A 16,946-nucleotide genomic window follows, 5' to 3' on the forward strand; every position below is an offset into this window, starting at 1 on the left:
TCTTTACTTGCTATCAGTGAACGCACTAAAAGCTAAGTAATTCCCCAAATTAACAAGCAAAGGATCTTTACACACTCTATATATCAATATTAAGAGATACAAACATTGTTTTCGTGTACAAATTTTCAGCAGCGTTGAGGGTGGATGGAGAGACAATTCCAACAAGTTTCAGGTGGATATCAGGGGTGCTGACGGAGTTGGGGGGCAGGAATGGCGAGTACGAGTGGGACCAAAGATGAGGTGGATCCACCGAGGTCATTGTCAAGGAGGATGACGGAGGCTTCCGATATGGGTGATCCTGAATTCGATGCTGTTGACAGCGAGCTTGTCCCTTCTTCCCTTGCTGCTGTTGGTCCTATCCTTCGGGTTGCCAATGAGATCGAGATGGATAATGACAGAGTTGCTTACTTGTGTATGTTTCCCCTTACTATATTTGACTCTTCCTTTCCTATAGAATGCAGAATTTCTTATAATTTCAGGTGTGGAGATAAGTTTTTAAAGTGATTGAATAGAGAATGTATGGATTCAGACTAGATTGCTTCTATAAATAGGATGAATCAGAATAATAACTAATTACTTTTAATTACAATAGCAAATCACACAGATCCATGGTATCTAGTACTATGTATAGTCCTTCTGGTGCCTCTGCTTGGCTTTTATGGAGTTATAGCTACCTAATGGGATTCAAACCTTGCTGATTCTACCTAGTCGTAGGTCTAACCTCTTAATTAATTAGGGTCTTTTGGTGATCCTTGTTATCATGAGACGAAAAATGGAATAATCTTGGAGTTACTTAAGTTTGTTTCTGCTTGAAATTGGTTTGATTAGTTTAATTAGAATATAAGTTTTGTTTCACCTTTGCATTGTATAGTATGATTTTAGTTACCGTAAAAAGTGATTGCTATATTCTTTTGGGAAAAAGGGACATGCATAGAGATTAATTTTGATTACTAAATAAAGAATGATGGACTTTTCTTTTGAGGTATTCACAAGAAAAAGTGAAAATGCATAAGTTGGTAGAAATGCTGCATTGTAAAAGTAAAGAAAAAGGAAAGCAAAAACAGAGAGATAAAAAAAATTCAATATCTTATCCTCAAAAGTTCATTAACATAGACAACCTTGAAATAGTCTAGAAAATTAAAACAAATTGGATGGGGAGCTGGATGCAGAGGAAAGAGGCACACAAGCGTGGAGAGCGGTTGCTGGGACCCTGGGGCGGAAAGTCGTTAGGGCCCTGATTTTTGATGTTATTATACCTGAAATAAATGTATATAGATGTAGTCTTAATTTTTCATAACTTTTTGGCCCCTATTTATTCATGATATATCTTCATACATGCTATGCAATTCAAGAAAATTATTAGTTTTAGATTATATAGTAATTAACTTCAATAAAGCTTGAAAATCAATTTTATATCATTATCTTTCCTTAGACATCGGGATAATAGGTAAGAAAATAGATTAGTAGTTAACAAAATCTCAAAAAATTATTGAAAAACCAAACAAATCCTAGAAAAATTAGGTTCCAGGTTGATTAAGAAAACTAAAACTCTAAGAAAACAAAAAAAGTAATCATATATTATTGGGACAAAAAAGAACCACTAAGATGTGCACTTTTTATTTCTCCTCTTTCTTGTTCGCTGATCTGCCATTCCGACCAGCAACCTCGGTAGTTGATGAGCTCTATGTCCCTCATCCCCGCTAAATTTGTAAATTTCTTCGCTTTTTCTTACTTTTTTTTTTCTCTATCGCTCTTCCTCTCGTTAGATTAATAGAACTTAGATATGATAAAATTTGAATGATAGAGTTGGTTATGAGCTCAAAAACTCAAAGTACCACAACACTCTTTAAAGGAAAATGGTTTAATATTACTTATTAATTGTTATTTAATAAAAGAAAAAGAAAAACCAAATTCATTTGTTAAAAATATATAATTACAAATCAACATCCTAATCATATACTATATATGACCTTTATAAACATAGAAAACTTACAAAAATTCAAATAGGTATTTTGAATAACTTTATTTGTTTGATAGCTATTGTGTTATATTTATTATTAACTAGTAAAAAAGCCTTGGCTTCGTCTCGGGTTTTTTTTATTTTTATTTTTTTATTTATTTTTTTAAATTGTGGAAACATTTAGAAAACAAAAGCCAAAAGTCATAGGAATATTGTATTTTTAGCTGGCAGCAAATAAGATATTAAAAATGTAAAAGTTTGGAAAGTGATGTGTCTAAATGAAGGCCAACACAAGTTTACTACGGGACTAAAAATGTAAAAGTTTGTAAAATGGTATATATATATATATATATATATATATATATATATATATATATATATATATATATATATATATATATATATATATATATATATATATATATATAGGGTTAGGTTCATGTGAGACGGTCTAATTTTGTGAGACCGTGAGACGTATTTTTTTATTTTTTATTTTTTTAGTTAATTCAAGTTCTGAAAATAATATTATTTTTTTTTTAATTTTTCCATTTAATATGCATTTTAAAATTATTTTTAGAATATGCACAGTGTAATATTCTATTTAGAATATTTCACGTATTTTTAAAAAAAATAGGGTTTATTTTATTTTATTTTTTATTTTTTTTAGTTAATTCAAGTTCCGAATATAATATTTAAAAAAAAAATTTTTAGATTTTTCCATTTATTTTGCATTTAGAATATTTCACGTATTTTTCAAAAAAAAGGGATTTTTTTTATTTATTTTTAATTTTTTTTAGTTAATTCAAGTTCCGAAAATAATATTTAAAAAAAGAATTTTTGGATTTTCCCATTTATTTTACATTTTAAAATTATTTTTAGATTTGGTCTCACGGTCTCACAAAATTCGAATGGGTTCAAATGAACCTGAACATATATATATATATATATATATATATATATATATATATATATATATATATATATATATATATATATATATATATATATATATATATATATATATTCTTTTCTCTTACACTTGCGATTTTTAATTTAACAATTACATCAGATATTTAATTAGTTGTTACTTTTTTTTTATTATAAATTATGTGATCCCAGTCCATGAGGTGTTTGGATGCATAAATGTGAGATTCCGTGTATTCACCTTGATGCATATGCATCCACTCGAATCATAGATATCAAATCACAACACTTAGTTTAATGCATTTATAGTTACACCTTAGTGTGTATCGGGCCATGAGCATGGTTTTTTAAACCAAGTTAGTAAGAAAATACTTTAACTAAGGGAAAGAGTTCCATATATTAGGGTCTATGATCCATAAGGAAGCGGTATTGAAGATCACGTTACCACTTCATAAAGTCATGTCCTGGCAATAGAGTAGGTTTGGAGAGAAACAACCTTGATCCATAACACATAAGGTTTTAAATAATCGAACCCATACCTTTATCCCCAAATCAATGAGTATTCAACTTCTTAGCCCAACCCATTTACATTATTACGATTACAAAAATGTTTGTATTCCATAAAGTGTTATCTATAAAATATAACATGCATCACATTTACTTCATATTTAAAATAAAATTTCTTAAATAAAATAAATGTCTACTATATCAAACAAGAATCAGAGCATGTAGACATGTAAAGTTAAGAAGTTGAGGTATGCGATTCAACATGATGCGAGTCATAGAGTCTAAGTACAAGAACAAATTCAGCATTCGATTACAATTTCTAGATGAGATGCTAGAATAACTTGTGAATGTGAATATCAGATTTTCGATTGTGATCCATATTGCTAATTGATGATTTATAAATAGAAAATTGGTCCAAAAGGTTTGGAAAACCAAAATAAGAATGAATTATCGAGTTCTCGTCTGCTTATCTATTGGTAGTCGGTCCTCCCTTTAGTGGTTTGGGCTTGGGATTTGAAATTAAGAATCAACATGATTGGGGAAATTAAGCATTGTAGTTCTAATATATATAAGTGGCATGTTTTAAATGAAGTAGATCGGTAATGATCCATACTCAAACCTTTTAATAAAATGATTAACGAGTATACGAATAAAAAATTAAGATCTAAACTCTTATGACACTTATGTGCTCGATAAAATCAAGGCCAAAACTTGCTTCATTGCCAAGTCTATAAAATAGAGAGCACATACATGATTTTTACAAGAAGGACCAAGGATATTGTAAGACTAACTATGTTCTATGGATTTAAATGATGATTAAAAAGGAACGCAAGAGGAAGATAAAGGTTGTGGAACTGAAGATGCTGAATTAGACATATAGTAGAACATTATTGGATTGGGTAGCGAAACTGAGAATCAAAAATTCATTGAGAGTTGAGAATTACACCCACTATAATGAAAATGTAGGAAAGAAAAGTTTGTTCGAATATGTTATATTCATAAGAGACAACTAAAATTTTATGGCTAGGAAGGTGGAGAAGGTCACCATAGAGGTGTGAGGAGGAAATGACACCCAAGAAGGAAGTTAGAAGATAATGTAAGGTTAGACTTGAAGAAGTAACTCTTTTCTAGAATATATGGCCACTGATAGGAGGGTGTGGATGCTTAGAATTATGATAGTGGAGTAGTATGGAAGTAAAACATATACTAGCTTTCTTATCACTATTTGTTCTTGCCGTGTAGTATTTTACCGGTTAGTTGTTGTGCCCTCTTTACTTTTCATTTTTTATCACTAGTATCCGCTTCCTGCTTTATTGCTAGTATCTGCTTTTATTTTTTATGTATCCGTTTAGTATTTACCTAATACTATTTATCCTTAATCCTTTTCACTTTAAGCTTTTATTGCTAGTATGTGTTTTTTCTTTAGTACACAACACTTATTTCTCCATTGAGGGTGGAGTTTTTTATGTTGGTCCTCCCTTTGGTGGTTTGGGCTTGGGATTTGAAATTAAAAATCAACATGTTCGTGTAAATTAAAAATTAAAAATTATAGTTCTTATATTTATAAGTGACATGTTATAAATGAAGCCAGATCGGTAATGATTCATACCCAAACCTTTTAATAAAACGGTTAACGGGTATACGAATAAAAAATTAAGATCTAAACCCTTATGAAACTTACGTGTTTGATAATATCAAGGTCAAAACTTTTGCTTCATTGCCATGTGTAACGACCCAATTTTCATGTCCAAAAATTTCATTTTAAAATATTACTTTAGAAAACATTAATAAATAAAAACATTGTTTGATCACACCATAACACATCGCAAACCATGTTTTAAAAGTCAAACCATACATCCCATCAAATATCAGAGTACAATCCCAGTGAATCTCGTAAATGCGGAAACCGAAGAGTGTGTGTGTGTGACATGCTGCTACCGCGCCGACTCCTTTCCCCTAGCTGAGGAGGTACCTGAAACCAAAACTGAAACCGTAAGCACAAAGCTTAGTGAGCTCCCCCATAATACCCCATACCATACAAGCATTTAACATATAACATGCAATTAGGAGATACGGGCCTCGCCCACACTCGTGAAGATACGGGCCCCGCCCACACCTCACTTTCTGAGAGATACGGGCCCCGCCCACACTCGTGAAGATACGGGCCCCGCCCACACTTCGCTACCTGGGAGATACGGGCCTAGCCCACACTCCATTCTCGGAGAGATACGGGCCCCGCCTACACTCAACCGCCAACTCATATCACACAAGTATCGCACAGACAACAAGTGTAAACAGTTCTATCATGCTGGTATATAACACAATCAACTCAACTAATAGATACGGGCTCGGCCCACACTATAATACTAACGTCTCATCTATACGGGCCGGCCTTGGTGCCTTAGACCCGTTACTACTGGAAGGAAACTCACCTCGAAACAGCTGCTGGTCTGTGTGGGAATTGATCACCTACTACTGCTGCTGCTGCTCCGGAAACTCCCCGGCTGTAATTCCCACAATATACTTAATCATACACTGCTAACTGTCCTTTGGGTAAAAAGACCATTTTACCCCTGGTCTAGCCCTAAGTCAAATCGAAGTCAACTTTTAGTTGACCCAACTCGCCGAGTGGATCTCCACTCGCCGAGTCCCTAGCAAACTATTGTCCTGGGTCCCTGATTCTACTCGTCGAGTTGGGCTATGACTCGACGAGTCCATCTTCTAAACTGTCATTCAACTCCTTCATCCTACTCGCCGAGTTGTATGAACAACTCGTCGAGTTCATCTTCATCCGAAGAACACATATGCTAAGACTCGCTGATTTGTATGAACAACTCGCCGAGTTTGTTCTTGATCTATGAAGATTGCCTTGGACTCGCCGAGTCAGGGCATTGACTCGCCGAGTCCTATCATGAGTGAGTTCAGCTTCCAACTCACCGAGTCACCCCCTGTGACTCACGGCTCAACTCGATACATCTTAAAGGGACCAGTTTAGTGACTTGCGACCAGACTCGTCGAGTCACATATATGACTCGCCGAGTCGCAGCCATGCATCCATCAAATACACCGATTTGCTCGATTCCAGTCCATGCCATTCACAGATCTGGGCTTCTAGGACACAATTCACACGTAAAGTTTCCAACTTTACGTGTAGATATTCACCAATATGGATTTTGAGGCTCAAAGTGCACCAAAAGAGGTAGATCTAGGGCTTTCATGCAATACGACCCCATAAAGGCAATAGATCCAAGCTCCAGGGACTAAATCATGCCTAGATCTAAAGGCTAACAACTTATTATCACCCACAAAGCACAAACAAGCTTGGGGAAGGGCCCAAGAAGGACTCCAATGAAGCAAAAAGGGATTACAAGCTTGAAAACAGAGGGGAAACGAGCTATACCTCAAGGAATATGTTGAAATGACACAAAGATGCCTGATCTCCTTCTCCTCTTCTTGATCTACACCTCTTTCTCCTCAAAACCTTCAAGAACACACCAAGAGCACTTCAATCTCTCAAGGAAATAAGGGAAAAACGATGTTGGGGAGTTCTGGGGGGTGAATGGGGATGAGTTGGGGGCGGAATGAGGGTTTAAATAGGGTGCAAACCCTTGAAACTTAGGGTTTCATCCAGCAGCGGTGACTCGCCGAGTCCAGGATATGGACTCGCCAAGTCGCCCACTTAAACGTGTCCTGAGTCTTGTCCCTACTCGGCGAGTCGGACCTTATGACTCGCCGAGTCCAAGGCTAAAATAGGGCAATGCTCAAATAAAATTCACATACCGGAAACCAGGTGCTACACCATGTCTAGTAGTATGGATAAAATAGAAAGGTCCAAGGATATTGTAAGACTAATTATGTTTTATGGATGAATTAAATAATGATTAAAAAGGAACACAAGAGGAAGATAAAGGTCGTGGAACTGAGGATGCTGAATTGGACATATAGTAGAACATTATTAGAATGGGTAGCGAAACTGAGAATCACAAATTCATTGAGACTTGAGAATTACACCCACTATAATGAAATTGTCTGAAAGAAAATTTGGTTCGAATATGTTATGTTCATAAGAGACAACTAAAATTTTATGGCTAGGGGGTGGAGATGATCACCATAGAGGCATGAGGAGTAAATGACACCCAAGAAGGAAGTTAGAAGATAATGTGAGGTTAGACTTGAAGAAGTGACTCCTTTCGAGAAGATATGGCCACTGATAGGAGGTTGTGGAGGCTTAGAATTATGATAGTGGAGTAGTATAGGAGTAAACTATATACTAGCTTTCTTATCACTATTTGTGCTTGTCGTGTAGTTTTTTTACCGCTTAGATCTTGTTTCCTTTTTATTTTTCATCTTTTATTGCTAGTATCCGTTTTCTAATTTATTGCTAGTATTCGCTTTCACTATTTACGTATCCGTTTAGTATTTACCTAATACTGTTTACCCTTAATCCTCTTCACTTTAATCTTTTATTGGTAGATGTGTTTTTTGTTTAGTACACAACACTTTTATTTCTCCATTGTGGGTGGACTTTTTCATGTGCACAAAATACGAAGTGTGGGCTTGGGTTTTTTTTCTTTATTTCCTATGCCAAAGGTCTTCTATGAAGGATTTGCCCTATATGCCTACATTAGAAGTATCATTTACTCATTTTATGCAATCACATATTCCTAGTAATATTTCTTTATCTATTATGAATAAGTGACAAATACACATAATGATGGTTGTGATTTATGGTTGCTTATAACATTTAATGCTTTTAATTGGTTGCATTAGGCCGGTTTCTTGCATACGAGAAGGCTTATAGGATGGATAACAAATCTAGTGGACGTGGTGTTCGCCAGTTCATGACATACCTACAACATAGACTTGAGAAGGTTACAATTTTCACTATTTTTGTCATATTTAGCTAGTTTTTCACATCCTAGTAGTTACATTAATATGACAATACCGTTTTAAGTTAATATCATATTATTTGTATAATATTAAACTTTTATAAATTCTAATGACAATTTCAAATGTTCTATTGGTGTAGGAAAAAGAAATGACAAAACCTAGACTAGCACAAAATGATGCTAAGGAAATCCAAAAATTCTACCAGATCTTCTATGAGAGAAACATCAAAGACAACATATACTTAAAGAAACCGTAAGGCTTGTTTAATGCTTAAAGATATTATCATGTACTTACTTGTTAATCTTGTTATTTTGCTTTTGTCACCTTTAAGTGAAGAGATGGCCAAGCTTTATCAGATTGCAACTGTTTTATATGAAGTATTAAAGAACGTGGTACCTGGTTCAAAAATCGAGCCAAAGGTATGATTGGTGTATTTGATTTCTATGTAATGGAAGTTTAAATACCATATTGCTCATGTATGCTTTCATGGCATTGTAGACTCAACACTACGCACGTGATGTAGAGGAAAACAAAAAGCAATATGAACCCTATAACATTCTTCCTTTGTATGCCGTTGGAATTAAACCAACAATTATAGAGATTCCCGAGGTCGTATTCAATTATACATAAATCTTATTTTCTATATATATATATATATATATATATATATATATATATATATATATATATATATATAGAGAGAGAGAGAGAGAGAGAGAGAGAGTCAAGATCAAATAAGAAGAAATTTTTTTGGTAGGAAGGTAAGAAATTTTATATACATATTTTCTTAGCAAAAAAATGAAACGAATCATTACATGATTCAAAAGTAAGATAATTCACAAGAAAAAAATCCGAAAAAACACTTTCATGATTCATTTTTAGGTGAATCAAGAAAAAAATTCACTTTTATGACAATTTTAGTGAATATCATCATAAAAATGAATCATCGAAATGTTTTTTCGGGATTTTTTTTGTGAATCATGTTATTATTGATTAATTTGTTTTTTTTCACCAAAAAAAATAAGTCGAAAAAAAATTTCTTACCTTCCTAAAAAAAAAATTTCTTATCGGATCTATATCATATATATATATATATATGTGTGTGTGTGTGTGTGTGTGTGTGTGTGTGCTTATATATATATATATATATATATATATATATATATATATATATATATATATATATATATATATATATATATATATAGGGAAAAGGGAATATACATTACAGCCCCACCTAAGCTTAGGTACTAATCCTCTTGAAAATACATTGTTTTACTATATAAAGATTACGGTTAATGGATTCACGATTAATACTTCAAGATGTAAATTCAAGATCGACACAATAGGGTTTAGGGTTTAGAGTTTAGGGTTTAGGGTTTAGGTTTAGGGTTTAGGGTTTAGGGTTAAGGTTTAGTGTTTAGGGTTTAGGGTTAGGGTTTAGGGTTTAGGGTTTAGGGTTAGGGTTTATGGTTTAGGGTTTAGGGTTTAGATTTAGGGTTTAGGGTTTAGCTTTAGTGTTTAGGGTTTAAATTTAGGGTTTAGGTTTAGGTTTAAGGTTTAGTAATGTTCACTTGGATGAAGTAATAAACGATAATTGAGGAAAGAAAACGGAGATGATAGAATGATAATGAAAGAAAGAAATGTTATGGAGAATGATATATTTACCAAGTGAAACCAAACCGGGTATATTTAGCATGTTAAAACGACATATTTTAGAGGTTTAGTACCTAAGCTTAGGTGGGGCTGTAATGTATATTCCCTATCCCCTATATATATATATATATATATATATATATATATATATATATATATATATATATATATATATATATATATATATAACTTTGTGTACCTAATATTAGAGATAGAACCATCAAAACAACATATTTTTAATAAAATACAATCAAATTTCTCTACCATCTTTCTTGCATCATCTATTATGGATTATGTTAGGCTTTATACAATCTGTTTAGTACACGGGTCTAACAACTAAACACATAATATTTATTTATTTACTTTTTGTATGGTTATTTTTATTATTTTTTTAATTTTGTTCTTATAATTTCCATTTATTTCAAATTTCAAATATAAATAAACTTTTGGTTTACTCCTTTGTATTTAGTATTTTGTTTTGTATTATGTATTATTTGATAAAACTTATAACAATGAAAAAGAATTTAAAATCAAATTCATTCAAATATTTTACATTAAGTATTATCTATAAAAAACAAAAATATTTAAGGTTAAAGTTGAAGAATAAATACTTCAAAAGTCAAATGTGGACAATTAATTTGGGACAGAGGTATTATATATATATATATATATATATATATATATATATATATATATATATATATATATATATATTAATTTTGGTATTCATATGTGATTAGATACAAGCAGCTCTTAGAGCGATTCGCACTACGGATAACCTTCCATCTGACTCAGAAAAATCTGTTAATGATATTCTCGAGTGGTTATCATCAATTTTTGGTTTTCAGGTAACTTGTAGTCATTAACCGCTTTATTTAATTAACTATGCATAAATTGTTTACAAATATGACTGGTTTAAATTTTTGCTATTCTAAAATGAAGAAAGGAAACGTTGCAAATCAACGGGAACACTTGGTATTGTTACTTGCAAATATTCATAGAAGGTTGAAGGGTGTCGAAGACTATGAACAGGTAAAGCTCCCACTTTTTCACTATAATATTTGAACCGAACTTCAATGCTTACTGATCTTTAGAGATGAACTGAATACCGATAAGGAACTTTTTGTAGTTGGGTAGCCAAACGGTAAAACATTTATTGGATATTACTTTGAAGAACTATGTCTCATGGTGTCATTATTTGCACCGAACATCAATCATTGAGTAAGTTATTAGCAAGATGACATAGCATGTTTCTTGTTCTTTAAAATGAGGATTTAATCTTTTTTGTTTGTTCAAGTTCAAATAAGGTTCCACCTAGTGCTGATAGGCAGCAGTTGCATCTTCTGTACATTGGACTCTATCTACTCATCTGGGGTGAAGCTTCAAACATCCGGTTCATGCCTGAATGCCTTTGCTATATTTTTCATAATGTACGTTATTATTTTGTTTATATTTACAAGAATACAGTTATCATTTTGTTTATATTTATGATGTGATCTTATTTTCGTTGAACAAAAAAGATGGCAAAAGAAATGCTTGAAACTTTATTTCGCAATGTCCAATCTGTAAGTGGAGGGAAAAATCAAGTTGGTGAGGAAGCATTTCTGTGTGATGTCATCTCACCTATTTTTGATGTTCTTCTTAAGGTAATAACATTAGAATGCACTATAAGTTCTGTTCCTGTTTCATGAAATCTACTTTCCTAATGAGACTTACTATTTTTTTTAATGGTAGCAGGAAGCCAGGAGAAATCAAGGTGGCAATGCAAGCCATGCTTCATGGAGAAACTATGATGATCTTAATGAATATTTTTGGTAACTCTATATATTATAAATATGGCATTCATGCTAACACTATTGACCAACCTTTAATTCTTTCTCTTGCAGGTCTGACAAATGCTTTAAGTTAGGCTGGCCAATGAATCGCAAATCTGACTTTTTTATTCACTCCGATGAGTCATCGCGCCATCATGTAGTATGTGTGCATTTATGCAACTTTAAAGCTAGCATTATTCACCAAATAAAAATGCTCAAATTTAAGTAATCTGCAGGGGCGCAATCAAGTTGTAAAGAAGACTAAAACAAATTTTGTTGAAGTGCGTTCATTTTTGCATCTTTACAGGAGTTTTGATCGGATGTGGATATTCCTCATATTGGTCTTGCAGGTAGGTATATAACAGAATTGAATTGATTTAACTTTCTCTATCCCCCACCAAAGGATAGGCATTCCTTTTAGAAATGATAAAAGTTACATATTACATACACCAAGAATAGGAGAAATACACAAAAGTTACAACAAAAGTTACAAAGACATATTAACATCCCCCCTCAAGCGAAAGGGCGGAGGACCGAGACGAAGCTTGGAACGAAAGAATTCAAATTGAGACCAGGAAAGACTCTTAGTGAAAATATCCGCCACTTGAAGCTTGGTAGGAACAAATTTTGTGAATAGTTCACCGGAGGTCACAAGTTCACGAACGAAGTGGTAGTTTATATCAATATGCTTGGTACGTTTGTGAGCCACAGGATTCTGAGTCATGAATAGAGCACTTTGATTGTCACACAAGAGTGTGGGTCGATCAGGGGGCAAGGCACACAATTCACGGAAAAGATTTGTAAGCCATATAATCTCAGCAGCAGCGGTTGCCATAGCACGATATTCAGACTCACAACTGGAGCGGGAAACAGTTGGCTGCTTTTTCGCACTCCAAGAGATGAGATTCCCACTTAGAAAGATGGAGTACCCATAAGTGGATCGACGAGTCTCAAGGTAGCGAGCCCAATCAACATCCGAATAGCCCAAAACAGAGGAATGTGCCATCTTGGTGAATGAGAGCCCATAGGAAACTAACCCTTGACGTATCGTAAAATTCGTTTAACATGTTGCAAATGAGTAGTGGTGGGAGTTTGAAGAAACCGAATGACTTGATTCACGGCATACAAGATGTCAGGTTTGGTAATAGTTAAGTATTGGAGAGCCCCCACAAGAGATCGATACGAAGAGGGATCCTTGCACGGTTCCCCAACTGTGGAAAATGAAGCAGTAGTGACTAGCGGAGTGTGAACGGGTTTAGCATCGAGAAGATCAACACGTTGAAGAACTTCCCGAGCATATTTTGATTGGCTGAGAAACAAGCCATCATCAGTGCGAATGACTTCTAGCCCCAGAAAATAGGTAAGACTGCCAAGATCCTTTATTGCAAATTCAAGATTGAGTCGAACAATGAAAGATGTAAGACACTTGGGTTGATTGCCTATTAAAATAAGATTGTCAACATAAACCAGTAAGTACATAATGCACGAATCATGTGTAAAGACGAACAACGAGGGATCAGATCGACTGAATGAGAACCCATTTTGGATCAAAAAATGACTTAGACGTTGAAACCAAGCCCAGGGAGCCTGCTTTAGACCATAAATAGCTTTGTTAAGTTGACAAACATGATCAAGAAACCGTGAATCAACAAAGCCTGGAGGTTGTTCCATATACACACGTTCAGTTAAGTGACCATGAAGGAACGCATTGTTGACATCAAGCTGATGGAGTCCCCAGTTATTAAGAACAGCCAGGGCCAAAATGACAAGTATAGTAGAAGCCTTCACAACAGGACTGAACGTGTGGGAGAAATCGAGTCCGGGTATTTGGCTGTAGCCTTGAGCAACAACATGAGCTTTGTGACGTTCAATGGTACGTATCATCGGAACGATATTTTGTGCGAAATAACCATTTTGAACCAACAACATTTTGTCCGGTTGTTCGTGGAACTAACGTCCAAGTATTGTTATTATATAAAGCATCAAGTTCCTTTTGCATGGTTGTCAACCAATGTGGGCTTTTGACGGCAGTTTTGAAACCTTTTGGGTCACGGGTTGAGAACAAGGTGGAAAACAAGGCATGCCGAGTAGCGTGAGAGAAGTCAACACAATATTTTGGTTTAAATATTCCTGATTTTGCCCGAGTCTGCATTGGATGAGAAGGAGCAGGTGGACAAGGCGGTACCGGGGTAGGGCCAGACTCTGCAGTTCCAAAGAATTCGGTTGTCGGAGTGGAGAGGGATCCAAACGCCGCGTCAAAGACTGGGTCAGAAACTGGATCGAAATTTGGCTCGGAGACTGGCTCGGAAACGGGCTCAGAGACTCGTTGGTTGTTAACAGGCAGAGCCGGAGTGGATAGGTCATCGGAATAGGAGAAATACACAAAAGGCACAACAAAAGTTACAAAGACATATTAACAAGAATCATGCAGTTAGTTGATGGTTTCTTATTAGGCTGGTAGCATTTCAATCTTTTCATTTCGATTTTGTAGGCTATGATAATTGTTGCATGGCATGGAGATGGATCAATCTTTGGAATTTTAGATGAAGCTGTCATTAAAAACATCTCCAGCATATTCATCACTTATGCCATACTTAACTTTATCCAAGGTACATACTTACTTCCTGCACATTCTTTCGTTACTTCTAGCTGTTGTCCTTTTTGTAATTTATGGTTTCTCTTCACAGTTAGTCTAGACATAATCCTTAGTTTGAACGCATGGAGGAGCTTAAAACCTACACAGATTCGTCGCTGTATTTTCAAATTTGTTGTTGCTGCTTTTTGGATGGTAACCTTGTCCATTTGTTACTTAAGATCAGTTCCAAATCCAACAGGATTTGTGAAGTTTTTCAGTACTTTGGGAGGAAATTGGAGAGGGCAAATACTTTATAATTATCTTATAGCAATTTACTTGATACCCAATTTGCTGGCTGCCTTGCTATTTCTGCTTCCACCTATAAGGAGACACATGGAAAGTTCCAATAGGCGTATACCCACTCTTATAATGTGGTGGGCACAAGTAAGTTCATTTACGTGTGGATTGGTAGTTTGTATTGATGTTACATTCTTCTTGTTTTTTTTTTATTGAATTTTGCAAATTTTTATAGCCAAAACTCTATGTTGGAAGAGGCATGCATGAGGACATCTTGTCTCTTTTCAAGTAGGCATATAAAATTTGATATGTGATTTTTTAAATTTCTTTTTTCTTACTTTGTTGATGTTGATCTTAGGTATACTCTATTTTGGATAGTGCTTCTAATTAGCAAGTTCGCATTCAGCTTCTATGTGGAGGTAATCATGAAAATGATTGTTAACACATATGATTTGTATAGACAGTTTATGCTTAAATATTTGCAATTTTCATATAGATACTGCCACTGGTCAAGCCCACAAAGTTAATCATGAAAATGCATGTTAGCAGCTACGAGTGGCATGAGTTCTTTCCCAACAGTAAAATCTTAAAAATTATATACAACTTTTCTAATTGTGATTCTTACTGTATTATGATCTGATTACTTACTTATTTGAGCATTTTGTAGTGACCCATAATATTGGCGTTGTTATTTCTATATGGGCTCCAATTGTCATGGTGAGTGTTCTTGAAAATAATTACTTTTGTTTTGCATTTATGAGGCCGATTAAACGTATGTAAATTGTAATGTAATATTTTCATTTTAGGTCTATTTCATGGACACACAAATTTGGTACACGATATATGCTACTATTATTGGTGGCATCTACGGGGCCTTGAGTCACTTGGGTGAGGTTAGTACGCATATATCTTTACTTTACTAAAATTTGAAAGAGAAATTAAGATGACAATTGACATCATCATTCTGTGTTGTTTGATTCTTAGATACGGACACTTGGCATGCTGCGGTCAAGATTTAAATCTGTTCCTTCAGCTTTCTGTGAACGCCTTATGCCTGTGCAAAAAAAAGAACCTAAAAGAGATCACGTGGAAGATGATTTATTGGTGACCAGAAAGAACATAGCAAAATTTTCACTGGTGTGGAACGAATTCATATTTTCAATGCGGATGGAAGACTTGATCAGCAACAGGTTTTAAACAGTTTGTTGTTATTAATATAAGGAATCAAACTGAAGCAGAATATACTGCTGACATTCGTTTTATTTTTGAAGTGAGAGAGATCTGCTTCTTGTACCATATACCACAAGTGATGTTCCAGTTGTCCAGTGGCCACTATTCATGCTTGCTAGTAAGGTACAAATCCTCCGGCCATGCCTTTGCTTGACGTCTTTTTGTTATTGTTTATCTGAAGTTAAACGTAATCATGGTTTGACTTTTTGCCACTTAAGATCCCCATTGCATTAGACATGGCCAGCGATTTCAGAGGAAAGGAAGATGGAGATCTGTTCCAGAAGATCATTGGTGATGATTATATGCGGTCAGCAGTGATGGAATGCTACCAAACACTTAAGGAAATATTATTTGAACTCATTGATGATGACCGAGATAAAATGTAAGGCGTACATCTTGATCCTATTGCAAATTTATACTTACAAGTAGTTAGAAAATCTATTTCATTTTCATTGTCTTTTTCTTTTTACAGGATCATACAGTGTATATGCCATGAAATAGAAACTAGCATTCAACAGCGAATGTTTTTGAATAAATTTCGTATGAGCGAATTGCCTTCACTAAATGATAAGCTGGTGAAGTTCTTGGATAATCTGGTAAGATGAGGCATTTCTTTTAAATCGTGGGCTATTATTATTCATTGTCATTGTTAATATATTCCTTAGATTTTTTTTTTTTTTTTTTTTTTTCTGATTACTCCATTGGGTGTCTGCCAGCTAGCAGACAATGTTGATGATGAGAAATACACATCCCAAATCATCAATGTTTTTCAGGATGTCATGGAGATTATCATACAAGATGTTATGATCTATAACGGGCACGAGTACGTCTTTTATTTTGTGTTGAACACGACTCTTTTATATGGGAAACAACAAGACTTTTATTAAGACACTTAAGGAGAACTTACACTTTGTGAGACTACTACACACTTTGCTTTCTTTGAGGCTTTCTTGGATGGTTTGGAGCAAATGAGCTCCATACCTATTTATAGGCCTCTTAGGATGGTTCTAGATACTAGCATACACTTACTACATACTAGATAACTCTAGAACTATCTAACATACTCTACATCCTTCCATATGTTTCTAGAATG

The 16,946-nt window shown here is 34.4% G+C and overlaps 1 protein-coding gene across 2 annotated transcripts in view; it reads left to right on the forward strand.

Annotated features, from left to right (window-relative positions):
• Nucleotides 1-21: 21 nt before the first annotated feature.
• The window catches only part of LOC145035083 (callose synthase 7-like), a 42,667-nt gene continuing 25,742 nt past the window's right edge, over nucleotides 22-16,946 (forward strand). For both annotated transcript variants that reach the window (XM_078983672.1, XM_078983671.1), the window contains exons 1-25: nucleotides 22-412; nucleotides 8,162-8,262; nucleotides 8,421-8,533; nucleotides 8,613-8,700; nucleotides 8,780-8,890; nucleotides 10,678-10,785; nucleotides 10,880-10,969; nucleotides 11,067-11,158; nucleotides 11,235-11,367; nucleotides 11,458-11,583; nucleotides 11,675-11,751; nucleotides 11,824-11,911; nucleotides 11,988-12,101; nucleotides 14,243-14,360; nucleotides 14,439-14,770; nucleotides 14,859-14,911; nucleotides 14,982-15,042; nucleotides 15,120-15,201; nucleotides 15,291-15,340; nucleotides 15,430-15,516; nucleotides 15,608-15,813; nucleotides 15,895-15,976; nucleotides 16,072-16,235; nucleotides 16,326-16,449; nucleotides 16,570-16,676. In XM_078983672.1, the coding sequence (XP_078839798.1) occupies nucleotides 211-412; nucleotides 8,162-8,262; nucleotides 8,421-8,533; nucleotides 8,613-8,700; nucleotides 8,780-8,890; nucleotides 10,678-10,785; nucleotides 10,880-10,969; nucleotides 11,067-11,158; nucleotides 11,235-11,367; nucleotides 11,458-11,583; nucleotides 11,675-11,751; nucleotides 11,824-11,911; nucleotides 11,988-12,101; nucleotides 14,243-14,360; nucleotides 14,439-14,770; nucleotides 14,859-14,911; nucleotides 14,982-15,042; nucleotides 15,120-15,201; nucleotides 15,291-15,340; nucleotides 15,430-15,516; nucleotides 15,608-15,813; nucleotides 15,895-15,976; nucleotides 16,072-16,235; nucleotides 16,326-16,449; nucleotides 16,570-16,676 (2,909 nt within the window). In that variant the 5' untranslated portion in view covers nucleotides 22-210. The remainder of the gene's footprint in view (nucleotides 413-8,161; nucleotides 8,263-8,420; nucleotides 8,534-8,612; nucleotides 8,701-8,779; nucleotides 8,891-10,677; nucleotides 10,786-10,879; nucleotides 10,970-11,066; nucleotides 11,159-11,234; nucleotides 11,368-11,457; nucleotides 11,584-11,674; nucleotides 11,752-11,823; nucleotides 11,912-11,987; nucleotides 12,102-14,242; nucleotides 14,361-14,438; nucleotides 14,771-14,858; nucleotides 14,912-14,981; nucleotides 15,043-15,119; nucleotides 15,202-15,290; nucleotides 15,341-15,429; nucleotides 15,517-15,607; nucleotides 15,814-15,894; nucleotides 15,977-16,071; nucleotides 16,236-16,325; nucleotides 16,450-16,569; nucleotides 16,677-16,946) is intronic.

Source organism: Lactuca saligna, chromosome 3, assembly GCF_052625555.1.
Source record: "Lactuca saligna cultivar CGN05327 chromosome 3, ASM5262555v1, whole genome shotgun sequence".
NCBI lineage: Eukaryota > Viridiplantae > Streptophyta > Magnoliopsida > Asterales > Asteraceae > Lactuca > Lactuca saligna.